The 25,468-nt window shown below is 46.5% G+C and overlaps 3 protein-coding genes across 3 annotated transcripts; 1 reads left to right on the top strand and 2 right to left on the bottom strand.

Annotated features, from left to right (window-relative positions):
- Positions 1-2,647: 2,647 nt before the first annotated feature.
- Positions 2,648-3,538, bottom strand: CLAFUR5_08288 (Translocation protein sec66; the record flags this gene model as incomplete). The annotated part of the gene is made up of 2 exons (XM_047907436.1): positions 2,648-2,974; positions 3,029-3,538. 2 exons carry the CDS (start codon positions 3,536-3,538, stop codon positions 2,648-2,650), a joined length of 837 nt encoding a protein of 278 aa, XP_047759861.1.
- A 519-nt stretch (positions 3,539-4,057) lies between these two features.
- Positions 4,058-6,098, top strand: CLAFUR5_08287 (Nuclear protein localization protein 4; the record flags this gene model as incomplete). The annotated part of the gene is made up of 6 exons (XM_047907435.1): positions 4,058-4,525; positions 4,577-4,702; positions 4,755-5,082; positions 5,130-5,305; positions 5,357-5,938; positions 5,988-6,098. 6 exons carry the CDS (start codon positions 4,058-4,060, stop codon positions 6,096-6,098), a joined length of 1,791 nt encoding a protein of 596 aa, XP_047759988.1.
- A 362-nt stretch (positions 6,099-6,460) lies between these two features.
- CLAFUR5_08286 (uncharacterized protein) lies at positions 6,461-6,682 on the bottom strand (the record flags this gene model as incomplete). The annotated part of the gene is made up of 1 exon (XM_047907434.1): positions 6,461-6,682. One exon carries the CDS (start codon positions 6,680-6,682, stop codon positions 6,461-6,463), a length of 222 nt encoding a protein of 73 aa, XP_047759866.1.
- Positions 6,683-25,468: the final 18,786 nt, after the last annotated feature.

Raw genomic sequence — 25,468 nt, 5'->3', positions numbered from 1 at the left:
AGACTTGCCCTTATATCTATTGACATATATAGCCTACTACTAATCTTAAGACTAGGATTCAAATACTGGCTTGAGATTGTTGACAACTTCTCTAGGAAGAAGTGGACCTTTCCTCTTAGGAAAAGAGAAGATGCTCCAGTTGCTCTCTAGGACTAGAAGATCAAAGTAGAGAGGAAATCATCAGCGCAGCTGAAAGCAGTAAGGCTTGACAATATAAGGGACCTTATTGCATTAGTGAAGCAGTAGGAGAAGGATTTGGGGTTTGGGCTCGAGCCTACTGAGGCATACAACTCTCTACAGAATGGACTAGTTGAGAGGTCAATACAAACCTTAGAGGACTCTATAAGGGCAATGCTTGAAGAGGCTAAAATGCCGGTTGAATTTTGGCCTGAAGCACTAGAGGCCCAAACTTATATGAGGAACAAACTGCCAAATGGCCCAGATTACGATGGGTTCAAGGTTTCACCAGATGAGGCTTTTGATGGTATCAAACCGACCATCAACCATTTGAAAGTTTGGGGATGCAAAGCTGTTGTCTATATGGACACAAGATCCCAACCTCAATGGGCAAGAAGTGACAAGCTGATGAATAGGGGTAAAGAAGCAGTGTTCATTAGGTATGTTGAAAACACAGCTAGCCGTGTCGGTCCCCATGCACCCGCGAAGCGGGTGTTGGACAACCCAGTGATATTGGACACCTCAACGATATCAATGAGGTGTATTCAACTATCTATTGGCTATATCGTCCATACAGGCAAGCCATATTGGCATAATCTTCCGTCTCTCCACTAGATAAGCAGGTCTGTTGTATGTCCCCTTGATATAGCTCATAATCTTGCTTATCCGGTGTCTCAATTCACCTGTTCTTGCACGTGCTAGCTGGGCTTCAAGCTGCTTTACTGTGTTCTCTTCACGTTCTTGTATAGCAGCTCTTGCGTTGATAGCCTTCATAACACCTCCACGCTGAAGGTGTTATCTCTTCTGAGTGTTGCGAGCATTGCGAGCGTTCTGGCGGACCGTGGTGTTGTTCAATTCAGCTACTGCTTCGGCGCCCCTAACGATAGCAATCTAGGCTCTACGGAAGAGTGGCTCTAGTCGCTGCTTAATAGACTCATCTATCAATGGATCAGCTATAAGCGCAGTAGTGTATCGACCGAAGGTCCTCACTGTTGTTAGAAGCTACTTATCGTTGACAATCGGTTCCGGTGTTGAGACTCGTTTATTCGATCGAAGAGCAGCTAGGTCTTGCCTTGCACGAGCCAATATTGGCTCCGGATTGAAGGGGTAGATACCACACTTCTCGAAGCCGCTTATGATGGTTGTTGGCTTCATTGCTTGCCTTCTAAAGGCCTCGAAGTTATGCAAGAACTCGAGCTTGTTGTAGTCGCTATAACTATAGCGAGAAGCTGAATCCACAGCCTCTACGTGCCAGTGCTTGTAAGGCTGGAATACGACCACATCTAAGGGCTATAGAAAGTGTGTTGTATGGGCTGGCAGTGCAAAGGGGACTATCAGATGCTCGTCACAATATTCAATGAATTCAATCGTGAAGTGAGAGCCGTACCTATCCATCAACAGCAGCCTGTATGCACCTCGCTATGTCTTCGCAGAGTGCTCGTTGAAATGTCGCAGCCATTCCAGTGTAAGCAGGTCATTCGTGTATCCAGAATCACTAACACCCACAACCGTGTCGTCTTCAAGGTGTTGGTACCACGTATTCAGGTGCATCTTCCCTATCAAGATGAGGAAGGCTAGAATCACATGCCCAGCTGCTGAGACAGCAACAACATCCGTACAGCTCTCACGGTTGTTGGCAGTAGGAAGGAAGTTCTTCCTCTTCGGATATTGCGTAAGAACGTACTGGTTCTTCGCAACACCAATGCGGAAGCCAGTCTCGTCCATATTCCACATGTCCTCAGGCAATATGCCATGCTCTTGACAGGTCTCCCACAGCTTGCTGTACCACCATTCAAGGTCACCAATATCCCATGCCGCTGCTCTTGCTGCTTCCAATAGTTGTTGCCTCACCTTCTTCCATTCTGGATGTCGATTGAGCCATCGTTGTGGCCACTTCGAGCTCACAATTGGAGGTGATCTAGGTCCAGTATGGTATCGCTTGAGGATCGAATTTGCGCTGAGCTGGACCATCCGGAGTCGCGCGGATACGCCTATCTTGTCACACCTCCTCAAGTAGGTTGCAAGAACAGCTTCTTGGTCGTCTGTCAACACCGTGTGCGTACGCGGCCGTGTGCTGCGTGGGTTGTGACCGAGAAGTCGTCTTCTGAAGCGTTGGTAATCGACACCCCAGTTGGCGGCTACCTGCTTGACATGACCTGGATTCGACGCGTCGCAGTACCACTGCACGGCCTCACTGATGAGCTCCTCTTCTTCACGATAGATGGAAGCAACCATATTGATGAGATAACGCGTGTTGAATGGAAGATACGCGTGTTGGAAAGCGTGGTTTTATTGAGGTGTCCAATATCACTGGGTTGTCCAACACCCGCTTCGCGGGTGCATGGGGACCGACACGGCTAGTGTAGCAGGAGGTTCTCTGTAGTCGCGTTGCCTTCGATACAAGCGATCACCCACGCTGTGCAATGCGACCATAGCCAGCCAGAACGACACGCATCAAGCTCATACACGTTCACTTCTTCGGCTTATTCCTCTTCTTAGCTGACCCGCCGTCAAACCCAGTCGCTGGTCCGCCAGCCTCTACCAGCACTGCATCATCATCGCTGCTGCTCTTCTTCGTTGCTGCCGCTGCCTCAGCTTCCGCCTTCTTTGCACTCTCTTCCTCAAGCTCTGCCATGAATCCGGACGAAATGCCTTCTCTCCTCTTCTCCCACCATGCTTTCTCAGCGTCGACCTTTGATTGCAGTTCTGTAATACGCTCCTTGATAAGGCGGTTCTGGTTGATCTCGTTCGCGGATTGGAAGATGATTTGCCCCCATCCTTGCTGGAATGCATTGGCCTATGTTATTGTTAGTCTGAGCAAGGCCGCATCAGCGATGGTCTTTCAACATACCTCATTGACAACGTCCTTGACCTCCTCTTCCATTTCCTTCTCAGCTCGCTGAAAGCGCTGCCATAGCTCGTCACCTACGCTACCACGCTGAAGTAAATGTTGTAGAGCAGGCTTTGAACTCCTCAATTGTACGATCCGTTGAATGTCCTCCACAGCTCGCCTCAAAAGCGCTGCTTTCAACACGCTCTCTGGCACTCTGCTCAATGTCTTTTCACTGTCTCCCTCGCTCGCTTCCCGAGGATCGATATGCAGCAGTGACAGATAGATGTCCCTCTGCCTGTGCGGAGGGAACCAGGACTCTAACCGTGCGGCCTTCTGTATTTGACGCTTGCGGTAGACTGTGGAGAAAGTGTATAGTGATCCTATCAGGATCGTGAGGTAAAGTATGGGTAGTAGAAGGTTCGTCCAGAAGGGCTTTGGTGCAGGTGGCGTAAAGGAAGAGCCATCTGTGCCATTAAATGTGCCGTTGGTGAAAGTGCCATTGGTCGAATTAAAGGTCGCGTTGTCCATGGTTGTTGTGGGCGCTCAGCGCGCAGAAGTGCTGGTCTGTGTAGATGGAGATGGTCGCGTCGTGCTATGGTCTAGATTGAAGAAGTCTTCGTGGTAGTCGTGACCAAGGAAAAGCGCAGAAGTGAATATGGCAAGATGGCCTCTGTTGTTCCCACTGTGGAGAGGTGGCTTCCCAAGGTGTCCAAAAATGGAGTTGGTGATCCCTGCAGCAGAGACAGGGATCCGCGCATGACATAATCTGGCAAGAGCTTCTGGAGGCAAGAGCTACAACCTTCACCTGTGCCTGTGCCTGTGATTGTGCTTCATGTGCATCTAGCGAGAAGTGCATTCATAAGCCGTTTGCTGCTTGTGACCTGTGGAGAAAGCATCTTCTTCATGGCTGCAGAAATTCCTTCGTGGTAACACTTCTTCCTCACAGCTTCACCTTCCTCCCCACCAGCCCGACGACTGCACCACCAACGTATACACCCATCCTCGACATCCGTTTCGAACACCACCTCTCCCACCACCACCACCACGATGATCATCAGATTCCAGTCGCGCGAAGGAGGATTCCGCCTCACTCTCGACAACAACGCCGAGATAGCATCCATCCTACCAGACGTTCTCGACAAGCTTTCCAAAGATGTTATCCCATCCACCGTCACGATTAGTCCTCGACCACACGGTGCAGATTCGAGACCCATCGAGAAGCTCAAGGGCATCACATTCGCAAAGCTCGGCCTCACACACGGCACACAGGTCTTCCTCGACTTCAAGACCAGCGATGCAGCCACCAACGGCCACTCAGAGGGAGCGAACAAGCTGAGCGGCAAAGAGGTGACAGATGAAGAACTCACGTCGAGCGTAGCAATACCGCAGGTGCAGCGTCTAGTGAAGAATCCGTGGGAGACAGTCAAGCAGATACCGCTCGACGACCGGTTAGACAAGCTAGATGGCAAGATCACACGGAAGAAAGATCAGCGGATGTGCAAGCATGGGTCTAAGGTATGGTGATGCGGATCGTAAGAGATGCAAAATGTGCTAACATTGGTACAGGGCATGTGCGACTACTGCCAGCCACTCGAATCTTACGACAAGGGCTACCTAGAGGAGCACAAGATCAAGCACCTATCATACCACGCACATCTACGGAAACTGAATCAGGGCAAGAACAAGTACCAGGTCAGTAAATAGTGGTCATACCGCAAGCAAAGGTTTACTAACCATGACACAGTCCGGGAGCTCATACATTCCTCCACTCAGTGAACCATACTATCGAGTGAACCCAGAATGTCCCGGCGGCCATGCACCCTTCCCGGATGGCATATGTTCTAAGTGTCAGCCTTCTGCTATCTCCTTAGTACCACAAGAGTATCGGATGGTCGATCATGTCGAGTTTGAGACATTCGACATGGTCGACAAGTTCATCGGATATTGGCGACAAGGTGGCTCGCAGCGAATAGGTTTCCTGTACGGCCACTACGAGGAGTACGACCAGGTCCCGCTGGGCACCAAAGCCGTGGTCGAAGCTATCTACGAGCCACCACAGGTCGACGAGTCAGGTGAGAATCTGTTGTGTCGTTTTGTCGAGCCTGGCTAACTCGTGTAGATGGCGTGACGCTCAATGACTGGGACAACGAGAAAGATATCGAGAAGTTGGCAGAGCTGTCCGGGCTTCAGCGCGTTGGGGTGATCTACACTGATTTACTCCAGCAAACAGATCGCGAGAAGGGCATTGCTGTATGCAAACGACACGCCGATTCTTACTACCTCTCGTCTTTGGAGGTATGTTGTTCACCTTTGCGTTGCGGGAAATCCATTGACTGACTCCACCAGGTCTGCTTCGCCTCAAGATATCAAGCGAAGTACCCGCGGCCATCCAAGTGGAGCGAGACTGGAAAGTTCGGCAGCAACTTCGTGACATGCATCATTTCTGGCGACCCCGACGGCAATATAGCCATCTCTGCCTACCAAGCCTCGAACGCCGCCGTCGAAATGGCGACTGCAGAAATCATCGAACCATCAGCGGAGCCCAGTGTCATGCTGGTACAAGACGAAACAGAAGCCGATGAAGCTTTCAACAGAAAACGCTACATCCCTGAAGTTTTCTACCGGCGCATCAACGAGTACGGTGCCAACGTCCAGGAGAATGCGAAACCATCCTTTCCGGTCGAATACCTGTTTGTGACGCTCACGCACGGCTTCCCCAACCAGACCAACCCGAAGTTCATCAATAGTGCAGCAACTCTGGCGATCGAGAACCGAATGGCGAATGGGGAAGTTCAAGATCAGCGCGACCTGGTCAAGCAGCTCAAAGCCGGCGCGAACCGCATCGCTCTTGAAACAGCACAAGGTGTGGCCGCTGTCAGCGACTTCCATGTGCTGTGCTACATCCAAGGCCTGGGTGTTCTGAGTGAAGTAAGTCATGGCAATCTGCTTTCACGCGCATGGCTAACATTTCCTCCAGGATGAGCTCCGCCTGCTCTGCCAAGTCGCAACAACACACGACACTTCTCTGGGCGCTCAGCTCATGCATACTCCAGGTTGGGCAACTCTTGAAACTATTCTGAACATGTAGCATAATCACACTCATGTTATCATCCCCTGCCAATACTTCGTTCTACATATTATCTTACAGTACTGACGCAGTGCATGTAGGATGGAAGACATTGGAAACGATCCTGGAAATGCACGGCAGTGGAGCACGTCCACAGAAGCGGGCTAGCACCACAACGGTGGAGGCAAACGCATTGAAGAGGTTCCGCGGACTGGACATCAATGGAGGAAAGTCGACCTAGCAGAGATACGAATGTCAACTGTGAATACCCTGCTATGAGATTTCAACGGTACCTTCCGTAAATGAGCGGCCGCCGACTTTGCTCTACATACCCAACCCAATCCCTCCACCTCCATCCCCTATCCTCCCTTCATGACTCTCTCTCACACCACCCTATCCACTTCTCTATCTGTCTGGACAAGGTCTAGCCCCACTCTCCGATCCAAAGATGTCGCTCCACCCGTTCTTTGAAAAACACGTCTTAGCCAAGGCCTGCCCCGAGCACTCCTCAAACATCTCCCCGGCAACTGCGACGTGTACATTGTTCGCATCGAGCACACAGCCGCAGTCGCCATTCCACGCCGTCTCGCCCGTGCAACGTTCATTGCAGCGTGAATGGCGGATCAGGTAAGCCTGTTGGACTACGATGTCGCGGACATTTTTCCACTGGTTATGGGACGAGAAGTAAGAATTCAGAGGTGCGGACAAGGGGGAAGAATAGGGAAGGATCTTACGGCGCCGGCACCAAACTTGTTTATTCCCTCGTTTTGGGCGCTGGCGCAGAGGGCTTGGCACTGGGCTTGGACGAGGGCAAGGCTGGGCGCATAGAGGTCTTTGAATCGGGCGGTTTAGGTTTGGGGTGCGCACAAGTCTTCTGGGTCGTCGGGGGTCTGTGGTTGAGGTTGGGCTCGGGCACCTTGGAGGGCGGTGATGTCGTCGTCGTTGGGTTGGGCCAGGGTATACGTGAGAGAGATGGAGATGAGAAGGAAGAGGAAGATGAGAGAGGTAGATGAAAGGTGGGTTTTCATGGTGTTGGAGATGACGAGGCGTTGGGGCGAAGGTATCGTTGAGTTGCTCAGCTGGAGTGTCTGTTATGTATGCGGATTTTCGGAGCTAGTATGGCGTGCTGTTGCTGATACCTTAGCGGGGTCCGGGCTAGGGTTGAGCTGATTGTCAACCGTGGTGTGTCAGTTGATCGTTCTATGCTGCTGCTCGACAATGCAGCACGTTAGCAGATGTATCTCGTACTGTCAGATATATATAACGTAAAGCACCAGTGAGCTGGGAACACCAGTGAGCTGGGAATTTTGTCTTGGCACGACCAACTTCTTGATTATCGTACTATGTCTCAACAGCACAATATACAATCGTCTAATAAAGAAGGCAGAATTGCTCTTGCCCTCTCTGCCTATCGTCAGGGCCAATTTCCGAATCTCCTACGCGTAGCTATAGCATATCACGTACCTTGTTCGACGCTAACTAGCCGGTACTACGGAATCACTCCTCGCGTCGATACTCGCCCTATCTAGTACAAACTTACGTTAACTAAAGAACAGACGATTGTTCGATATATCCTCGACCTCGATTCGCGAGGATTCGCGCCTACCCTTAGCGAGGTAGTAGATATAGCGGACAAGCTACTCGGTAAACGCGACGCGGATCTAGTAGGTAAGAACTAGGTAGAGAGATTCGTTTCGCGCTCTACCGAGCTCAAAACGGCCTTTAACCGAGCGAAGGACCGTTAGAGAATACTTTAGGAAGATCTAGAAGTTATAAGCGCCTAGTTTAAGCTTATATAAGAGAAGATTAGTAAGTATAGCGTATATAACAAGGATATCTATAACTTCGATAAGACGGGCTTTTAAATAGGCGTGATTAGCTCTATAAAAGTCGTTACTAGCTCAGAACGACGCTCTTGCCCTACGGCTACTTAGCCTAGTAATAGAGAGTAGGTTATAGTTATTTAGAGCATCTATACCGCTAGCTACTCGACCCCGCCCTTTATTATCTATAAAGGGCGCGTCTATATTTTAGTATAGTACGAAGAGGTAGACATACCGCGGAATTAGAAGCTTACGGTCTCCGAGAATAGATAGATAAACAACGTACTTGGCCTCGAGTAGTTAAAGCACTTTAACGCGTATATAGAGGCGCGTTCTATAGGTAGCTATAGGTTACTTATTTTAGACGGCTATAAGAGCTATTTAAACTAGGGTTTTAAGGACTACTATCTAGACTATAAGATCCTTACGCTCTATATACCGGCGTATTTATTATATATCCTATATCTAGCCTCTTAACGTAGTTTGTTTTACGCCGTTAAAGCTAAAGTACTTATAATACGTACGGGACTTAGCGCGTTAGCGCGTCTTCTATATTAATAAAGAAACCTTCCTTCCGGCGTTTAAAGACGCGTTTCTCGACGTATTTACCGCGTCAAACTATAAGAAGGCCTTTGAGGCTATAGGGTTAGTTCCTATTAACGCGGAAGTAGTACTTAATCGCCTTAATATACGCCTACGAACCCCGCTAGGACTACCCCCGCCTTAGACGACATTATAGTAGTCTTAAACTCCGAGCAATTCGGAGGAGTTTACGTCGTAATCTAAGCTTATATACGACGCTATACTAAGCAACTCTAAAACAGCTTATAATAGCTTCTCTTAGCTTATAAAAGGCGGCGAAGTAATACTATAAGAGAATACGCTTCTTAGAGCTCGTAACTCTAAGCTTAAACGATAAGGTAAGACTCTTATAAAGCGCCGATCTTATAAACAAAAGCGTCTCTAGTACGGCGGGGTCTTATAGTATAGAGTTAGCTCGTTATAGGTAGTCGTCGAGTCGTTAAAGGCTATAGAATAGTTAAAGAAGAGTCGTAGGTCAGAGGGTACAAAAGAGGGCTAGCTAAGTAGACGGTAGTATAGTAACTACGGTTAGACTAGCTAAGTTATAACGTACGAACGTACTAGGAAGATAAAGAGAACAATTCTAAATTGGATAAGAGTATTAAGTTCACTAGTTCTCTATTTAATAGTAGTGAAAACAATTAATAAAGATTACGAGTTAGTCGTACTAAGACAAAATTCCTAGCTTACTAGTATTTCTAGCTTACTAGTACTTTATGTTAATTAGTAGGTTCTTTATTTAGATTACTAGCTACTAAAGCCGGGTTGAGCTACTAGGACCTACCTAGTACCTTAGTTACTAACACTAATTAAATCGCTACGCTAGGCCTATTTTAAGATATCGCCCTACCCTACTATAGCGTCTTACTATAGCGGAGTTATATTCTCTTCCTAAATATCCTAGCCAAATCCGGAATTCTAGTAAATTAGCTAGCTTAGTTAGTAGCGGCTACTATAAGCAAATGTAATTCCGCTATAGCTAGACGCTATATAGATAGATGATTCATTTACCCGTTGTGGTGCCCTCCGGCCTATGCGGGTTTATGTCTATATATGTTACTGCATAAGGTAGGAAACCTATTCCTAGGTAAAAACCTCCTCTCCTTCTCTAATAGCTTCCTTGCCATGAGTTCTCAGTTTTCCTTCTATTAGGGTGCACTAGTGTCATAGTGGTTAGCCTCTGACTACCTTGTCTGCAACCCTAGAGTTGTCCCCCTCTTCCTGCTCTCCTCCTCCTTCTTTCTCTCCTCAATCCATCTCTCTGTTTCCCTAGTAAGAGAGAACTGCTCCAAAAATCCTTGGTGGATGATCCACCTTGTAATTCTCTAGAGGTCTCCCTTATTGCTGATCATGGCTTAGAAGTTTCTGTTCCTTGCCCTTGCCCTCCATTCACCTCTCCCTGTACTCCATTCTTTGCAAACCAGAAGTCTATGTTCGACATTCTGGGACAGGTAGCCGCATGGGCAACTCTTGTCTTCGATACCTAGGACTTTTCTCTAATACAGGTATGCCCTGACTCCGATGTGTTCAGAGCGGATTTGTATTGCTATGCTTGCTTCTGACCTGGTCAGGTCTGAGTACAGTAGGTAGTTGTGGCTACTAAACTGTTGGAGTGCCTTTGGGGTTCCTGGCCTCTGTGGGGTTCTTGTCCATTCAGTCTTCTAGAGGAGTCCTGCCATCCTTTCAGCTAGAGACTGTTGCTTCTTCCCTTGGCTGGCTGCTGATCCTCTCCCTTGAGCCCTTCTGTCCTGTTCCTGCTGGGCTAGGTGCAGCTGTTCTGTTAGTTCTTTGAACTTCTGCAGGTCCTGCTGCTTCTGTGGGGCTGGATTGGGTCTTGCTTGTCTGTGCCTTCTTGTGCACTGGCTCCTGATTTTGTTGACTGCCTTCTGGATTACTAGCTGGGCTGGGTATGCAGACGTCTTTCCTGCATACTGGTATCTCAACCCTTGAAGGTAGAGCTTGGCTGGTGGGGAGCCAGACTCCATTTCGACCACCCTTGTTGGAGTTGACTTGTATGCTCCAAGCACCTTTTTCAGACAGGAGGCTTGGGCTCTGCTGATGGGATCTGCAATTCTCTTTGGGATCTTGTCTTGGGCTGACCAGATCTGGGCTCCATATAGCATGGCTGGCTTCACAATGGCCTTGTACATAACCTTTGCTTTCGCAAATGTGGCTCCCCATGTGGAGGCTATAAGCCTGTCAATTGATTGCCTGTTGTTGTCTGCTCTTGCCTGTGCTTTCTTAACCTATGGTCCCCAGCTGAGCTTTGGATCTATCCATATTCCTAGCACCCTTAATTCACTTGAGGGTTCTGTTGTGTGTCCCTGAATAGTGATTGGGGCTTGCATATTGTGTCTGTTTCTGGCTCTACTGAAGTGGATGAGTTGATACTTCTCTGGGGCAAATCTGGCTCCATGTTTCCTGGCCCATTCCTCACATTCCTTGTGTTTCTTCTACAAGATTCTGTAGTTCTCTTCTGTGCTGTCTAACCAGGCTAGGATGTTTGTGTCATCTACAAACCCTGAGGCTGATGTGTTTCTGGAGTTTAGCTTTGCTGGCAGGTCTGCTATAAAGAGGAGAAACAGGATTGGAGACATTGTTGATCCCTGTAGGATTCCTGTCTCTGTAGGTATGCTGTCAGATTTGTATCTGCCCAGTCTTAGTCTTGTGGTTCTGCCTCTAAGGAAGGACTGGATAAACTGGACTGTCTAGTTGGGGATAGCCTTCTGTTTCAGGATGTGGATCAGCCTCTGGTGTGAGACATTGTCAAAGGCTCCTGATATGTCTAGTGAGAGGTGTGTGGCTGCTTTGTTGTTCCCAAAGTGCCATAGGGTCTTGATCTGCTCTATGATAAGTTCCACAGCTGTTAGTGTTGATCTTTGTTTCCTGCCTCCTATCTGTTCTTCAGGAAGGATTCCATGTTCTTCAGCTAGGTTTGTCAGCCTTTCTGCTATGATCTTTTCCAGGAGTTTGCCTAGTGTGTTGAGCAAGGCAATAGGTCTGTATGCCTTTAGCTTTGTGTAGTCCTCTTTCTGTGGTTTTCTCAAGACCACAGTCAGTGACTCCTTGAAGTGTTTAGGGCAGTGTCCTTGGGCCATGCACTGTGAAAAGATGTTTGACAGTGCAGGGGAGATCTGGTCCTTGCATGTCTTGATGAACAAGTTTGGAATCCCATCTGGTCCTGGGGCCTTGTTTCCTGAGAGTGTCTTAATGATGCTCTTGATCTCTCCCTCTCCTACTATGCAGGATTGCTCTAGTGGTGTTGGATACACACTGCCCTCCAGATCCTGCAGGTCAGCTTCTACCTGTGTGCTAAAGAAATGTTTCCCCAATGCCTGTGCCTTTCCTAGGAGAGTGTGTTGGATTACTCCTTCCTGGTCTTCAATGTTTGGAAACTAGGGCAGCATGTTTCTGTCCTGTGTGGGTTGTCTTGCCCACTTTGCTAGTTTCCACATCTTCTCAGGATTCTGGGTAATGGATCCAACTGTTGACCTCCACTCCAGCATCTTGTCCCTCTTGATCTGGGCCTTCTTGTCTCTGGTTGCCTGGTTGTATCTGTCCCATGCTTCCTGGGAGTGACTCTGGGTAAGGGCTCTCCTGGCCTGCCTGGCTGCCTTGACCTTCTCTGAGCATTCCTTTGTCCAGAATGGCTTCTGGTACAGTGACTGTTTCTTTTCTCTGGTGTGGGCTGCCGCAGTTTCCTGCATTGTTCTAACCAGTTCTGCCACTGCTTGGTCTATGTCTAAGGCTGTTTCCAGTCTCCTAGTCTCTAGTCCAGCTAGCTTCTGTTCCAGGTCTTGTCTGATCTGTTCCCAGTTGGCTGCCTTCCAGGCCAGCTGAGGTTCTAGGTCTCCTTCCTGCTGTGTCTGTGTTTCAAACTCCACCTGAATTGGGAGGTGATCTGATGAGGACTCCAAGTCCTGGTTAACCCAGCATCTGGTGACTTTCTGCTGCAGGTCATGTGATGCAAAGCACAGGTCAATGGTGCTTGAGCTTGCTCTCTGTGACCAGGTAGTTAGGCCCTTTGGGGCAACTAGGTGCATGTTGTTGCTTTGGGTAGTGGAGAGGAGTCTGTTAGCTAGGAAGTGATGGGCAGGTGCAAAGTCTGATCCCCATGTAGGATAGTGCAAGTTGAAGTCTCCCAGCACGATGTGTTGGGAGTCACTCTGCAGGATGTCTGGCAGCTGTTGTAGTGTGCCCAGCTGGGTGCTGCTTCTGGAGCTAGGGGGTGGGTTGTATACACTATGGATGTGGATGCTGCCTTGGTTGGTATTGAGTCTGACTGAGGTGATGTCTCCCCCTTCCTGTTGGATTTGTTCCTAGCTGTCTGTTGCCATCTCTTTGCTGATGTACATGCATGTTCTAGGGGTGCCTTGTTTGGCTAGGAGTGTGTGATACCTTGGGTCGTTAGCAGTAGATGGTCTGTTAGATTTGCTGTTGATCCAAGGTTCCTAGACTGCAATAACTAGGTGTTTCTTTGGGTCCAGTGCTTAGAGAAAGCTTCTCTGGACCTTATGCTGGCTTTTGTTGACGTTGTACTGGATAGTAGTAAGATTAGGTGTCTCAATCATGACTCATCTATGCTGGTCTCCTGCTGGTCTTCTCGTGCTTCCTGCTGCTGGCTGCTATTTGGGATTGTGGTAAGGTTGAGCCTGCTTTGTGACGGGTCTCTTCCTGCAACCACAATTGATTTTGGTCTACCCATAGCAGGGTGGCCTTGGGCCTGTGTGGTCTCTTCTGTTCTGCCTCTTTTCAGAGGGTTGTAGACAGTCCTTAGGGGTTCTTGGGTGATTGTCCCTGTCTAGAATCTGATAGGGGTGTTGATCCTGGCTTCTCTTGCCCTCCTCTTTGCCTCAATCCTAGCTGTGCAGTCTTGGGACCAGGAAGGGTGTTTCTTTCCACAGCATGCACATCTGGCTTCACTCTTTAGGGCTGTGCAATTCTGTACTTTGTGGCTACTAGCACATTGGGAACAAGTGTCCTTTTGGCTTGGGCATCTAGTAGAGATATGACCATACTGTTGGCACTTGAAACATTGCAGTAGTCTGTAGGTGCTTCTATGGATATCTGTGTCCATTCTTTCGCATTCCCAGAAGATGCCCTTGTCAAGCACGGTGTTTGCCTATTCTACAGTACCTATCCAGAGCACTAGAGAAGACTCTCTCTTTATGTCCTTTGTCTTTCTGTTGACCCATGCTGCTTTTGTGATCTGTAGCCCTGGGCATACAGCCTGGTTCTGGTCCTGCAGCCTCTTAAGGTCTCCTTCAATGTCAAACTTTATGGTCATCCTATAGGCAATAACCATATTTTGTTAGTGTGAGACCTTAGCCGTCTTGCCTAGTTTGACTGTCCACTCCTTCTGTGTCTCTAGCCTCTTCCTGTCTTGCTCCTGTGCTGTGAACAGCTTAAGGACACCTCCCTTCTCTTTCCTGGCTCCAATGATGCCTTGTATCCCAATCTTCTGTATGATCTCCTTGCCTGACAGGCCCTCAATCTCTTTCTGCTCTTGCTAGTCGGAAATGTAGACCTTGATAGCTGTTTTCTGGGGGGGAGGGTTTTGGGATGCAACTGCTGCCCAGGTTGGTTGGCTTAGTTTCTAGCCTTCCTGTGTCCTCTTCTTTGCTGCTGCTGCTACTGTCCTGTTAATGATCTGTCCTGTTTGGCTCCTTAGTGCCTTTAGCCCTCCAAGGAGCTCCAAAATCATCCCCTTAAGTGCTCTTTCTAGGTGCTCGCCATCTCCTGCCATTGCCATTGTTTCTGCCTTCCTACAGACCTCCTTCCACTCGTTACTCTCCTGCTCCTGGTCGTTTCCTGCGATCGCTATCATCGTGTCACCAAAGCCTTTATTCTCAGTTTATATAAGAGCTTAGCTAGTATAACTTCTATAATCTAGTACGGGCTAGCGTATCTTCTATCGAGCTTCTTAGATAGTCGTGTCGTACGGATGTTCTTAGTACTTAGGTATACCTAGTCGCCTACTTTATAGTCTAGCGGGATGCTTCGGTAGCGGTTTACTACTTTAGCTTAGAGAGGTTATAACATCCGTATATTTTCTTAAAGGTGCTTATAAAGATCGTAAATCCGGCGTACAAAGGCTTTAGCCGATCGCGTATCTAGTCGCTAGAGAGTAGTTAGTCCTCCCTCTTTTCTAGCGATTAGGTCTACGCGCTCTATAAACTTAGGTTTATAGCCTAAAGTAGCGTAGAATAGCGACATACTAGTAGTTTTAGAAAGGTAGTTATTAATCGCAAACTAAGCTAGACAAAGCTATTCTACCTAGTTATCTTATACCTCGTTAGTAAATATACGGAGATACTGTTCTATTACTTAGTTAGTACGTTCCGACTGTCTATTAGTTTCTAGGTAGTATAAAGAACTTAGCTTACGACTTATACGAAGTATCTTATAAAGTTTCTTCTAGAAGGTAGCAACCTATTACTTGCCGCGGTCTAAAGTAATAGTATTAGGAAATCTACGTCGGGAGAATATATACTTAAGGAAAAGTCTTACCGTATTCTATATAGTTATCGCTCCGATCGGAATTAGCTCGACTTCCTTCGTTAGCCTATCTATTACGGTCATAATGTTGTTATAGGTCATACTATCGAGAGTGCTATTAGGAAGTCCGACTACGAAGTCTACCGCGATATACCTCTAAGGTCGGTCCGGTACTAAAAGTAGGTATAATAATCTAGGTGGCTAGGAGTATAGAGATTTCGTCGTACGGTATATACGGTAATTCGCGGCATATCTACGTACTAATCTTACTAAGCTAGGCTATTAGAATTCTCGTGCTACGAGTTTATAGGTTCGAGCTTATCCTAGATATCCTACTACTAGAGCGTTATAATTTATTCTAATAAGCCGAGTCCGTAGGACCTAGTTATCGGATACCTATAGGCTCTAACTATCGTACTAGTTTCGTATATATAATATATTAGATAGATAGATTTGTTATTCCCCTATTCTAGGACCCTATCCGGCCTATATAGGTATATATCTATTATTATATACAAAGGGAAACCCGAATAGGTAAAAACCCTTCCCGCCCCCGACTACTCCTTATCTAGTTTAGCTTTCCCTCTAAACGTACGTAGTCTATATCACTACCCCGTTAGCCCCCGCTCCTAGCCGGTCTCGTCGCGCTACGTCGTGTCCTCTCTTCCTACACTATTCCTACTAGGCGGTACTGTTCTAGCTAGCCCTTCTCTAGTATCTAGTTCGTAATACGCCGTAGGTCCTTAGCGTTATTAAGAAGTGCCCTAATCGTCCGGTTCCTCGCCTTTACTATCTACTCCCCCCTTCCTAGCGACTACCTCGGATAGACGAGGAGTGCGTACCGTACGTTCTAGGAGCGATAGCCGTAGGGGTAGCTAGTATTCGTGTATCCTAGAACCTTCCTCTATAATAGGTACCCCTAGAGGCCGATATGTTCGCTTCGTAGTTAGGTTGCTATACTACTCTATGCCCTCGTAAGGCGGTAGTAGATAAGCTTCGGGGGGTGCTTAACCGCGGATTTTGTAGCTAACCATTCCTTAGGTTGTCCCGCTAGCTAAGGGCGTCCACTATGCCCTATAACCTAGTTGTTCCACCTCTCTTTCTATAGTTACTCTATAAACGATTTCTTACCTTCCTATTATATTACTAGCTATTCGTCCCTTACCCGGTAGTTCGGCTCGTTTCCGGGTCGAATGCCCCTATACGCTAGTACTAATTCGCGGGCCCTTACGACTATACTAGCGATAACCTTCTATACTAGGTACTATGCCGACTTACCTAAGTAGGAGGTCCGTAGTCCCTAGATATATAGGTCGATCGGCGGTATAGCGGTCTCGTACTTAAGCATCCTCGTTAGTATCGACTTATATACCCCGGTGACCTTCCTTAGGCATTAGTTTTGGATCTTCGCTAGCGGCGCGACGAGTCCCTTCGATAGGTAGGCCCTCTCGCCTAAGGACTACACTTAGCTACTATAGGTAAGGACTAGCCGTATAATAGCCGTATATAGAAGTCGTAAATACCGGAAGTCCGCCCCCTATATAGACGTAGTGAGCCTCTAGTATAATGCTATATTCTGTTTAGCTTTCCGTAATATTGCCTATACGTACTTCCTCTACCGTAGCGCCGGGTCTACCTATAGTCCGAGGATCCTAAGCTAATTTGCCGGGTTAGTCGTATACCCCTATATCTAGATAGAAGCTTATATATTATAGAACCGTAGCCGGCGCGTAAAGTGTATTAGATTGTACTTTTCTAGGGCAAACCGAGCCCCGTGCCTCCTAGCCTAGTCCTCGTAGATCTTGTGCTTCTCTTCTAGTAGCCTATAGTTCTCCTTAGTCGAGGAAGACTACGCTAGGATGTTTATGTCGTCTACGAAGCCGCTCGTAGCGGTGTTCTAGGATTCTAGGGCTAGGAGTAGCGTCGCTATAAAGAAGAGGAATAGAATAGGTACTAGCGTTAAGCCTTACGGGATTCTAGTATAGACTGCTTAAAATAGGCTTCTATACTAGCCGACTAGGATCGACGTACTACGGTTTTAGAGGTAGGACCGTACGAAGTTGATAAGCCACTTAGGGAGTCCTTTCGACCTTAGGATATAGAGTAGCCGCGGGTATAACACGTAGTCGAAGGCTCCCGATATGTCTAGGCTAAGTAAGGAAGCTACCTTGTCCCTATTCTTATACTAGATAGCCTTTACCTAAGAGGTAATAAGTTCTATCGCGGATAGCGTCGATCGCTATAGGCGTATACCTATCTAGGTGTCCGGGAGTAGGGAGTGTTCCTCTACCGCCTCGGAGAGTCTCGTTATAACCAGCTTCTTAAGCGCCTTCCTAAGAGTATTAAGGAGCGCAATTGGGCGGTACGACTTTACCTACGTATAGTCTTCCTTCTACGGCTTACGTAGGACCACTGTCGTCGATTGTTTAAAAGCTATCGGGTGGTACCCGGTCTATAGGCAGGCGTTAAAGATCGCTATAACTACTAGGGCTAGTTGATCTCTACACTTCTTTAGTAGCTCGTTTAGGATCCTATCCGGCCCCGGGGCTTTCTTTGCCGGTAACTTCCTTAGTATAGCGGCAACTTCTCCCTCGGACACCTCCTATTAGACCGCGATGCTAGGGGCTAGGGGAGTAGAGCTATTTATATCGCTTAGATCAGCCTCGACTAGGGGCGGGAAGAACTTGCTAGCTAGTAGACGCGCCTTAGCCTCGGGGTCGCTAACCGGGCTACTAGGCGATTGTAGCGCTAGGATAGAGAAGGAGGGGCCCTATATAGGGTCCTATCGGGCCTATTTCGCTAGCTTCTACATCCTCTCTAGCTTGCCGGCGATTTCTTCTACTATAGCCCTCTAGCCGACTACTTTCTCCCTTCGTATTATAGCTTTCTTCTATTAGTATACCTCCCTATATACGTTCTAGGCCTCCTCGCTATAGCTGCTCGTCTACACCCGGCGGGCTCTCCTTACTTCTCTTACTACCGTAGTGTACTCCGGCGTCTAGTATAGTTTAGACTATGTTATTAGTTAGGTAAGCGGAACGTGAAGTAAGGTCGCTTTTCTTATTTCGTCTATCAACCCCTAGACTACTTCGTCTATCTCGTCTTTACTATTGTATTGCTGCTACGCGATCTAGACTAGCCTCTTAGAGTTATCGAGGTACGCCTAGATGTTAGCCTAGTAGGCCTTTCCCTAGTTTAGCTTAGGGGTTCCCGCTAGTATACGTTATATCTATGTCGTAATAGAGGTCCTGACTAGCATATAGTCTAACGGCGCCTCGAGTTTATGTTCGATCCTATAGTAGGTTACCGTATAGTAGTAGCTATCTAAGATCTAGGAGAGGTCGATCGTGCCTTAGAGTCCCCCTCTCTTCTAGGTGCCTAGGTCCTTCGGGTAAGGAAGGAATCGTATTTAGTAAGCTAGCTACGAGATAAGGTGACAAGTCTTAACCGCGCTTTCCTACTTATCTAGTACCACCGTATAGCCTCGTTTCGAGAGGTTAGCCCGGAGCAAAAGCTTCCCTCTACGCCCTCCCTCCCTATTTACTCCTTAAGCCAATATCTACCTCTATAGGCCTGAGCCCTTTAGTGCTCTCTATTGACCGACATGCGTATCCGTCCTCTCGGGCTATATAGACAGTGTTAGCCGTCGCTACTAGTATACACTACGCCCTAGGTTTTGACGCCCTTCGCGTTACCGTAGCCTATCTCTAGAAAGCGGCCGTCTATACCTCGTAGGTTTGCTCGGGGCACACACTACGCCGGGTAGCGTACTCCTTACGTTTCTACCTACTAACCAATATGAAGTTCCTTATTACCCTACCCTCGATCCTCCCCGATTATAGAACTAATCCACTTATATTATACGTCTTTTCCCCGTCCTAATAGCCGTCTTTTCCTTGCTTAGGCTATCGTCTTTTCCTCGTCGCAATCTACTATATTAGACTAGGTGCGTTATGTAGCGGGACAGGCAGTGCCTTAGGCAAAACCCTCGTTCCTATACCGGGTGTTTAATAGGCCCTTATAGGCTTCGTCGCGTGTCTACCTACCCACCGTATTGCCCGCTAGCAAACACTAGATTGTTTCGTAGTCCGCTCGACGCCGTTATATAGTCCGCTTAGTTGTTATTCTATAGTCCGCTCGTCTAATGTTCGTCGCTTAGCCCGCTCGGTTTACGGTCTCCGGAGGTGAAAATTCTGTACTTATACTAGAGGTGTCCTATCGAGCGTATAGGCTACGGTTCCGCGCCCTTCTTATACGTAGAAAGAAGAGGGACTCGCTCCCGACACGAGTATACGCTCGTCGGTAAGGAAGGAATCGTATTTAGTAAGCTAGCTACGAGATAAGGTAATAAGTCTTAACCGCGCTTTCCTACTTATCTAGTACTACCGTATAGCCTCGTTTCGAGAGGTTAGCCCGGAGCAAAAGCTTCCCTCTACGCCCTCCCTCCCTGTTTGCTCCTTAAGCTAATATCCACCTCTATAGGCCTAAGCCCTTTAGTACTCTCTATTGACCGATATACGTATCCGTCCTCTCGGGCTATATAGACAGTATTAGCCGTCGCTACTAGTGTACACTACGCCCTAGGTTTTGACGCCCTTCGCGTTACCGTAGCCTATCTCTAGAAAGCGGCCGTCTATGCCTCGTAGGTTTGCTCGGGGCACACACTACGCCGGGTAGCGTACTCCTTACGTTTCTACCTACTAACTAATATAAAGTTCCTTATTACCCTGCCCTCGATCCTCCCCGATTATAGAACTAATCCACTTGTATTATACGTCTTTTCCCCGTCCTAATAGCCGTCTTTTCCTTGCTTAGGCTATCGTCTTTTCCTCGTCGTAATCTACTATATCAGACTAGGTACGTTATATAGCGGGACAGGCAGTACCTTAGGCAAAACCCTCGTTCCTATACCGGGTGTTTAATAGGCCCTTATAGGCTTCGTCGCGTGTCTACCTACCTACCGTATTGCCCGCTAGTAAATACTAGATTGTTTCGTAGTCCGCTCGACGCCGTTATATAGTCCGCTCAGTTGTTGTTCTATAGTCCGCTCGTCTAATGTTCGTCGCTTAGCCCGCTCGGTTTACGGTCTCCGGAGGTGAAAATTCTACACTTATACTAGAGGTGTCCTGTCGAGCGTATAGGCCACGGTTCCGCGCCCTTCTTATACGTAGAAAGAAGAGGGACTCGCTCCCGACACGAGTACACGCTCGTCGGATAGTTTTTATACCCGTTTTACTAGTAGTCCTCTGTTCGCCGCGGCTTCGCCTACGCTACGCGCCCGTCGCGCCTACGACGCTCTAGCGTGAGAATACTTAGCTCTCTCGTAGCTAGACGAGAGGTTCGTAGCCGACACTACGTATAGGTGATTCTCGTCGTCGACCTATATAATATATTACTATCTACCTTATAGTACGTCGGGTATATCTTCGCCTCCTATAAGAGTAGAGGGATAGTACTATCTTTCCGTAGTATCTTGATTACCGCCTTAAGTTCTTAGTCTAGGGCGTAAGTAGTTGTTATACGGTACTCGAGTTTAGCTTCGACTTCGGCTTTATTTATAGTCTATACTTCCTAAGCGAGTACTAGCTATGTTTATAGTACCTGTTCTAGTTCTAGAATAAACTCGATTGCTTTAGGATTTAGGGGAGTCGTCTCTTCTTCTTTAGGCGTATCTTCGATAGTAGCTCGTATAGAGTCGATCTTAAGAAATCGCTCTAGCGGAAGTAATGTCTAATACTAGTACTAATTTCTCGGATCGTCCACCCCCTACGGAAGGTCCTAGCTACGTCTCGTTAGGCTATCTAGCTTCGTTCCTTATATATCTAGGCGGTATATAATCGAGAAGTTAAATTATAATAGAAATTCTACCTATCGCGCTTATCGGCGATTTAGCTACTACGTAGTCATAAAATACTCGAGGTTCTTATAGTCTATAAACACTTTGACTAGATCGCCGTTCCCGTCTACTTTATAAGTAAGCTCCGGGCGCTACTCTTCGAATACTTTAATAATCGCGAGGAGTTCCTTATCGTAGATCTCGTAATTACACTCCTAGAGGCTTAGCTTCTTCGAATAGAAAGCTATAGGATGTAATACTCCCTACTCGTCGTATTGTAAGAGCACACCTATATTAATAAAGTCTAAGTAGTTAGTCTCGACGACGGTCTACCTACCCGGTATATAGTATACTAGTATACCCGCCTTACTAAACGCTACTTTTAACGCCTCGAATGCCCTCTAGTAATCATTAGTATAGTTTATTCTACGGTTCTTATAATTGCTAGGCCTATCTAACTTCGTTAGGTTGGTTAATAGGGGTGTAATACGAGAGAAGGCCTCGATAAACCTATAGTAGAAGTTCGCGAATCCTAGGAAGGCTTAGACATCCTTAAGATTAGTTAGTGCTTCCTAGGTCTATATACATTCCAATTTCTCCGGGTCTATCTCGATACCCTAGGGTATAATAATAAGGCCTAGATATTTTATACGTTCCTAGTAGAACTCGGACTTATTAATATTAATAGTAAGCCCGGTATCTCGTAGCTTAATTAATACCTTTCGTACGTATTCGACGTGTTCCTCTAGAGTGTCGCTAAAGATAAGGACGTTATCTAGATATACTAATATAAAGTTATCTAGATGTTCCTATAGAACCTTATTAATATATAACTCAAAGGTTACGGGACCGTTATAGAGGCCGAACGGTAATACGAGGTATTTATATATACCGTAGCGTATTACGAAAGCTATTAGCTACTCGTACCCTTCCGCGATACGTAACTTGTTAAAGGCTACTATAATATCTAGTTTTGTAAAGTACTTCTTTCCGTGTATACGGTTAAGCGTTTCCTATATCAATAGAATAGGATAGCGATTCTTAATAGTAATAGCGTTTAGCCTACGGTAGTCAATATATACTCGTAGCCCTCCTCTAGGCTTTCTTACTACTAATACCGGTGCCGGTGACTAGCTTATTTTCTAACTAGCCTTACGTACCTTGCCTTCTAAAGTCTACTCGAGTAACTATCTTATAACGGCTTTATTCTCCTTCTCGGCTAGTCCGTATACCTTTCGATATAGCGGTTCTTAAGGTCTACCGGGTTCAATATAAATCTCGTAGTCGATGCCTAGTCGGTAAGGTAGGAGTCCCTCGTAGTCCTTTACTAAGAAAGTATCTATAATGTCGTAGTATATAAGCGGGAGCTTCTCTTTAGGATCGTAGTTAAACTACTTGTTTAAGAACTAATCTAGGTTATTAGCTACTATCGCGCTTAGTTTAAGGCTATTATCGTTATTATTATTATCCTCGCGCCCTATAGGTATAATATAGAAGTACTCGGCCCTAGACCGGTACACGTATATCTCCTATACGCGCTACGAGACTTCCTAGCAATCCACCTCTTTATCTACCTCTAGAGCGGACATATTCAGCTCCGCCCCTCCGGCTATAAATCCTACTAATTTGCTAGTAAAGGGCTTTAGTCTATATTTTGCTTACTAGGTTCTACCGATATAGTTTAGAGATTATACTATTATCGATGTCTTGTTATATAGATAGTGACCGAAGTAGTAGTTAGATCTAAACGCCACCTCGCTAGTTTCCTAGAATATATTCGGGTTATACGCGGAGAGCTACGGTAGTCTAAAGACGATGTCGTATTCGAGGTCGGTAACGTAGTATAGTATTTACTCGTAATAACCGCTAATAACCACCTCTATAAGGGCTATATATATGATCTAACGCGCTGTAGCCGATCTATCTCCTAGTATTAATCGTCTGTTGTTCGTTAAAGGGATTAAGGGGGTTATGTGTTTACGTATAAATTTCTAATTAAGAAAGAGAGAGGTAGAGGTAGAATTTATAAGGCCGCGAGCCTTTTTATATTATATTATTACGGGTAATACTATATAAGGGTGTATAGCTAGTTGTTATTTATCTAGTATATATACCGATATCTTAAGCTCCTTACTATAGTCCGTCTCTTATATTCTATATCTCTTAATCTTATACTCTTTTTATCTTAGAAAGTTCGGTTACTAACTGCTATCTACTACGCTTAGGCAGCGGTCGTACTATTTCCCTATTGCTATAGGTCGGTAGTAAGGGACCTAAGGTTCGGGTTAGCGTTCGCGTTATTTCGTAGGCGTAGAGGGCGGTAGTCGCCGTTATAAGTATATATCGGGCATTTGGGGTTCGTTAATACGTACGAGCCTATACGGTAGCGGTAGTACTTACCCTACTTCTTAAGGTCCTCCCGCTACTTACGGTTTAATAAAGGTAGGTTCTATAAGTGAACCGGTAAGTCCTCCTTCTTCTTCGTACCTACGTATTATAGTAGTCGCTAGACGATTATAGCGGTCGTACTAGTAGCTACGGCACCTACGGTATTACTACCACCCTATACGCCGTTATTATTCGAATTAGGGTTGCTACGTAGGCGCTCCTTCTATAGATATAGTCGGTCGGTCTCGTAGAAGCTCTTATCTAATACCGTATATTCCTTAATAATATCCTATATATTGTATAAGCGTCTATCTACTTCCCTATTACCGAAAGTCTTAATAAAGTACTTACGGTTTAGGCGGTTACGAAACAGTATTAGCTTAGTCTCGTCGGTCTACTCTATCTAAGTACGTAGCTTCAAGTAGCGAGTATAGAAGGTAATAAAGGTCTCGCCCTACTCCTACTTATAGGTAGCGATATTAACTATAGCCTTAGTTCCTTCGTTACGGGTACCGTACTAGCGCGTTATCTAATCTAGTAGTTCTTTACTAGTCTTAAACTCGTTAAATAATTGTTGTCTAGGTAAGGGGATCCTTAGCTTAATACTTCTCTAAGGGTTACCCTATGTCTATCTATATATAAAACGTAGGCCGTCTACCTCGGAGCGGAAAGTAGTTATAGTCAGCTTAAGAAGTACGCTACTATACTAACTATCGAAGTTAGGGTCGTTATCGTTCTTAAAGTACTTCGGGTTAGGCACGCCCTTACTAACCTCGATACCGCGTATTAGAGTACGGTCAATAGTAAATAGGCGTTCTAAAAGTTCGGCTAGGGGAGTCTATATACGGGTATTACGCGCTTGAGAGTCGCGACCGTTATTATTATTAGGTCGTAGACGGTTTCTATTACGTCCTTGGTCGTTATTACTATTACCGTCATTATTATCGTTACTACCGCCTCCGCCGCCGCCGCCTCTACTAGTAGCTTTACGATACTTACGTATTAGCTACTTAAGTAAAGTCTCGCGCGGAGGTAAATAGGAGGGTCGGCGACTAGAGCGGCCCCTACCTCTATTCTATATAGTGTCTTTAGTAGCTTAGAGTCGAGTCTTTAGATTATTAACCTCCTTCTATAGAGCCTAGTTCTTAGCTTTAGTATCCTATACCTTCTTCTTCTCCTTTTCTTAAATCTCGCTAAATTGCTTATATAGGTTATTAGCCTCCCTATACTTCTTCTCTACCTCTTATAACTTGACTAGGTTATAATCCTTCTTACTCTTTAGGTCTACGGCCATCTTCTATATTATAGCCTCCTCGTTTCGTAGTATCTTATAGATACGGTTATACTCGGTATATAGCGTAGTATACTAGGTGTTCTAGAGGTTGTTAGCTCGCTCTATTATATCGAGTTATCTACCTTTAGTAATTGCTATATTCACTACCTCTAGTACGAAGTCGTAGGTAGTCTTTAGGTACTAGGATACGAGGGTCGTAAGTTTATCTAGTATAACATTCTAGTATTCGGATACGAGAATATACTCTGCCTCGTCGAGTAATAGGTACACCTCGTCTAGGTCGCCGCCTAGGTTCTCTTTAAGCTTGAACTCGAACAGTTCTATAAAGTTAGTCTTACTACCTTCTTCTCGCTCGAAGGCTTTCTAGTAAGCTTTATTAATTTCCTATTATAGCGCGATACCGGTGTCTACTATAACCCGCCGGTTATCGTCCTATTGTCATAGTCTCCCTATAGAGTGTACAGAAGGTAGGGACAGAAGAGCCTTAGAGTGCTTAGAAGTCGTTAAGAAGTGACAGTCTAGCTTAGTATATAAGCGCTAAGAATCATATGCCCCGTAACATTCACTACGGGACCTAGCCCTCCAAATTCACCCCTCTACTAAACCTTGACAGATTCACTTCGGCTCGTAACTATGTGACTTACGGCACTCCCGCGAGTACCCGCGACTACGCTGGACCCTAGAAGAAGCACGTAGAAGACTCGGAACGTAGGGCAGGTTAGAATAAGGTTTTAAGCAAAGCTACTAAGCGCGGCTTCGTACGGGTTAGCCCTGTTAATGCGGGGACACGCACTCGCGAGGGTCGCGTATAAATATCTAGCCTTCCCTAGGCCTCTCTTACTTTCTTCGTCTTTCGTTTTATATAGTAATCATACTATACCCTTTTATATCTACACTTCGTACCTACATTCTCGCTTTTACCCTTACATCTTATAGGCTAGGCTCTCGCCCTGACACCTATATCTAACTC

The sequence above is a fragment of the Fulvia fulva genome, chromosome 3 (genome assembly GCF_020509005.1).
Source record: "Fulvia fulva chromosome 3, complete sequence".
NCBI lineage: Eukaryota > Fungi > Ascomycota > Dothideomycetes > Mycosphaerellales > Mycosphaerellaceae > Fulvia > Fulvia fulva.
The sequence above is the reverse complement of the archived record's forward strand: the minus strand, read 5'-3'. Positions and strand labels throughout refer to the sequence as shown.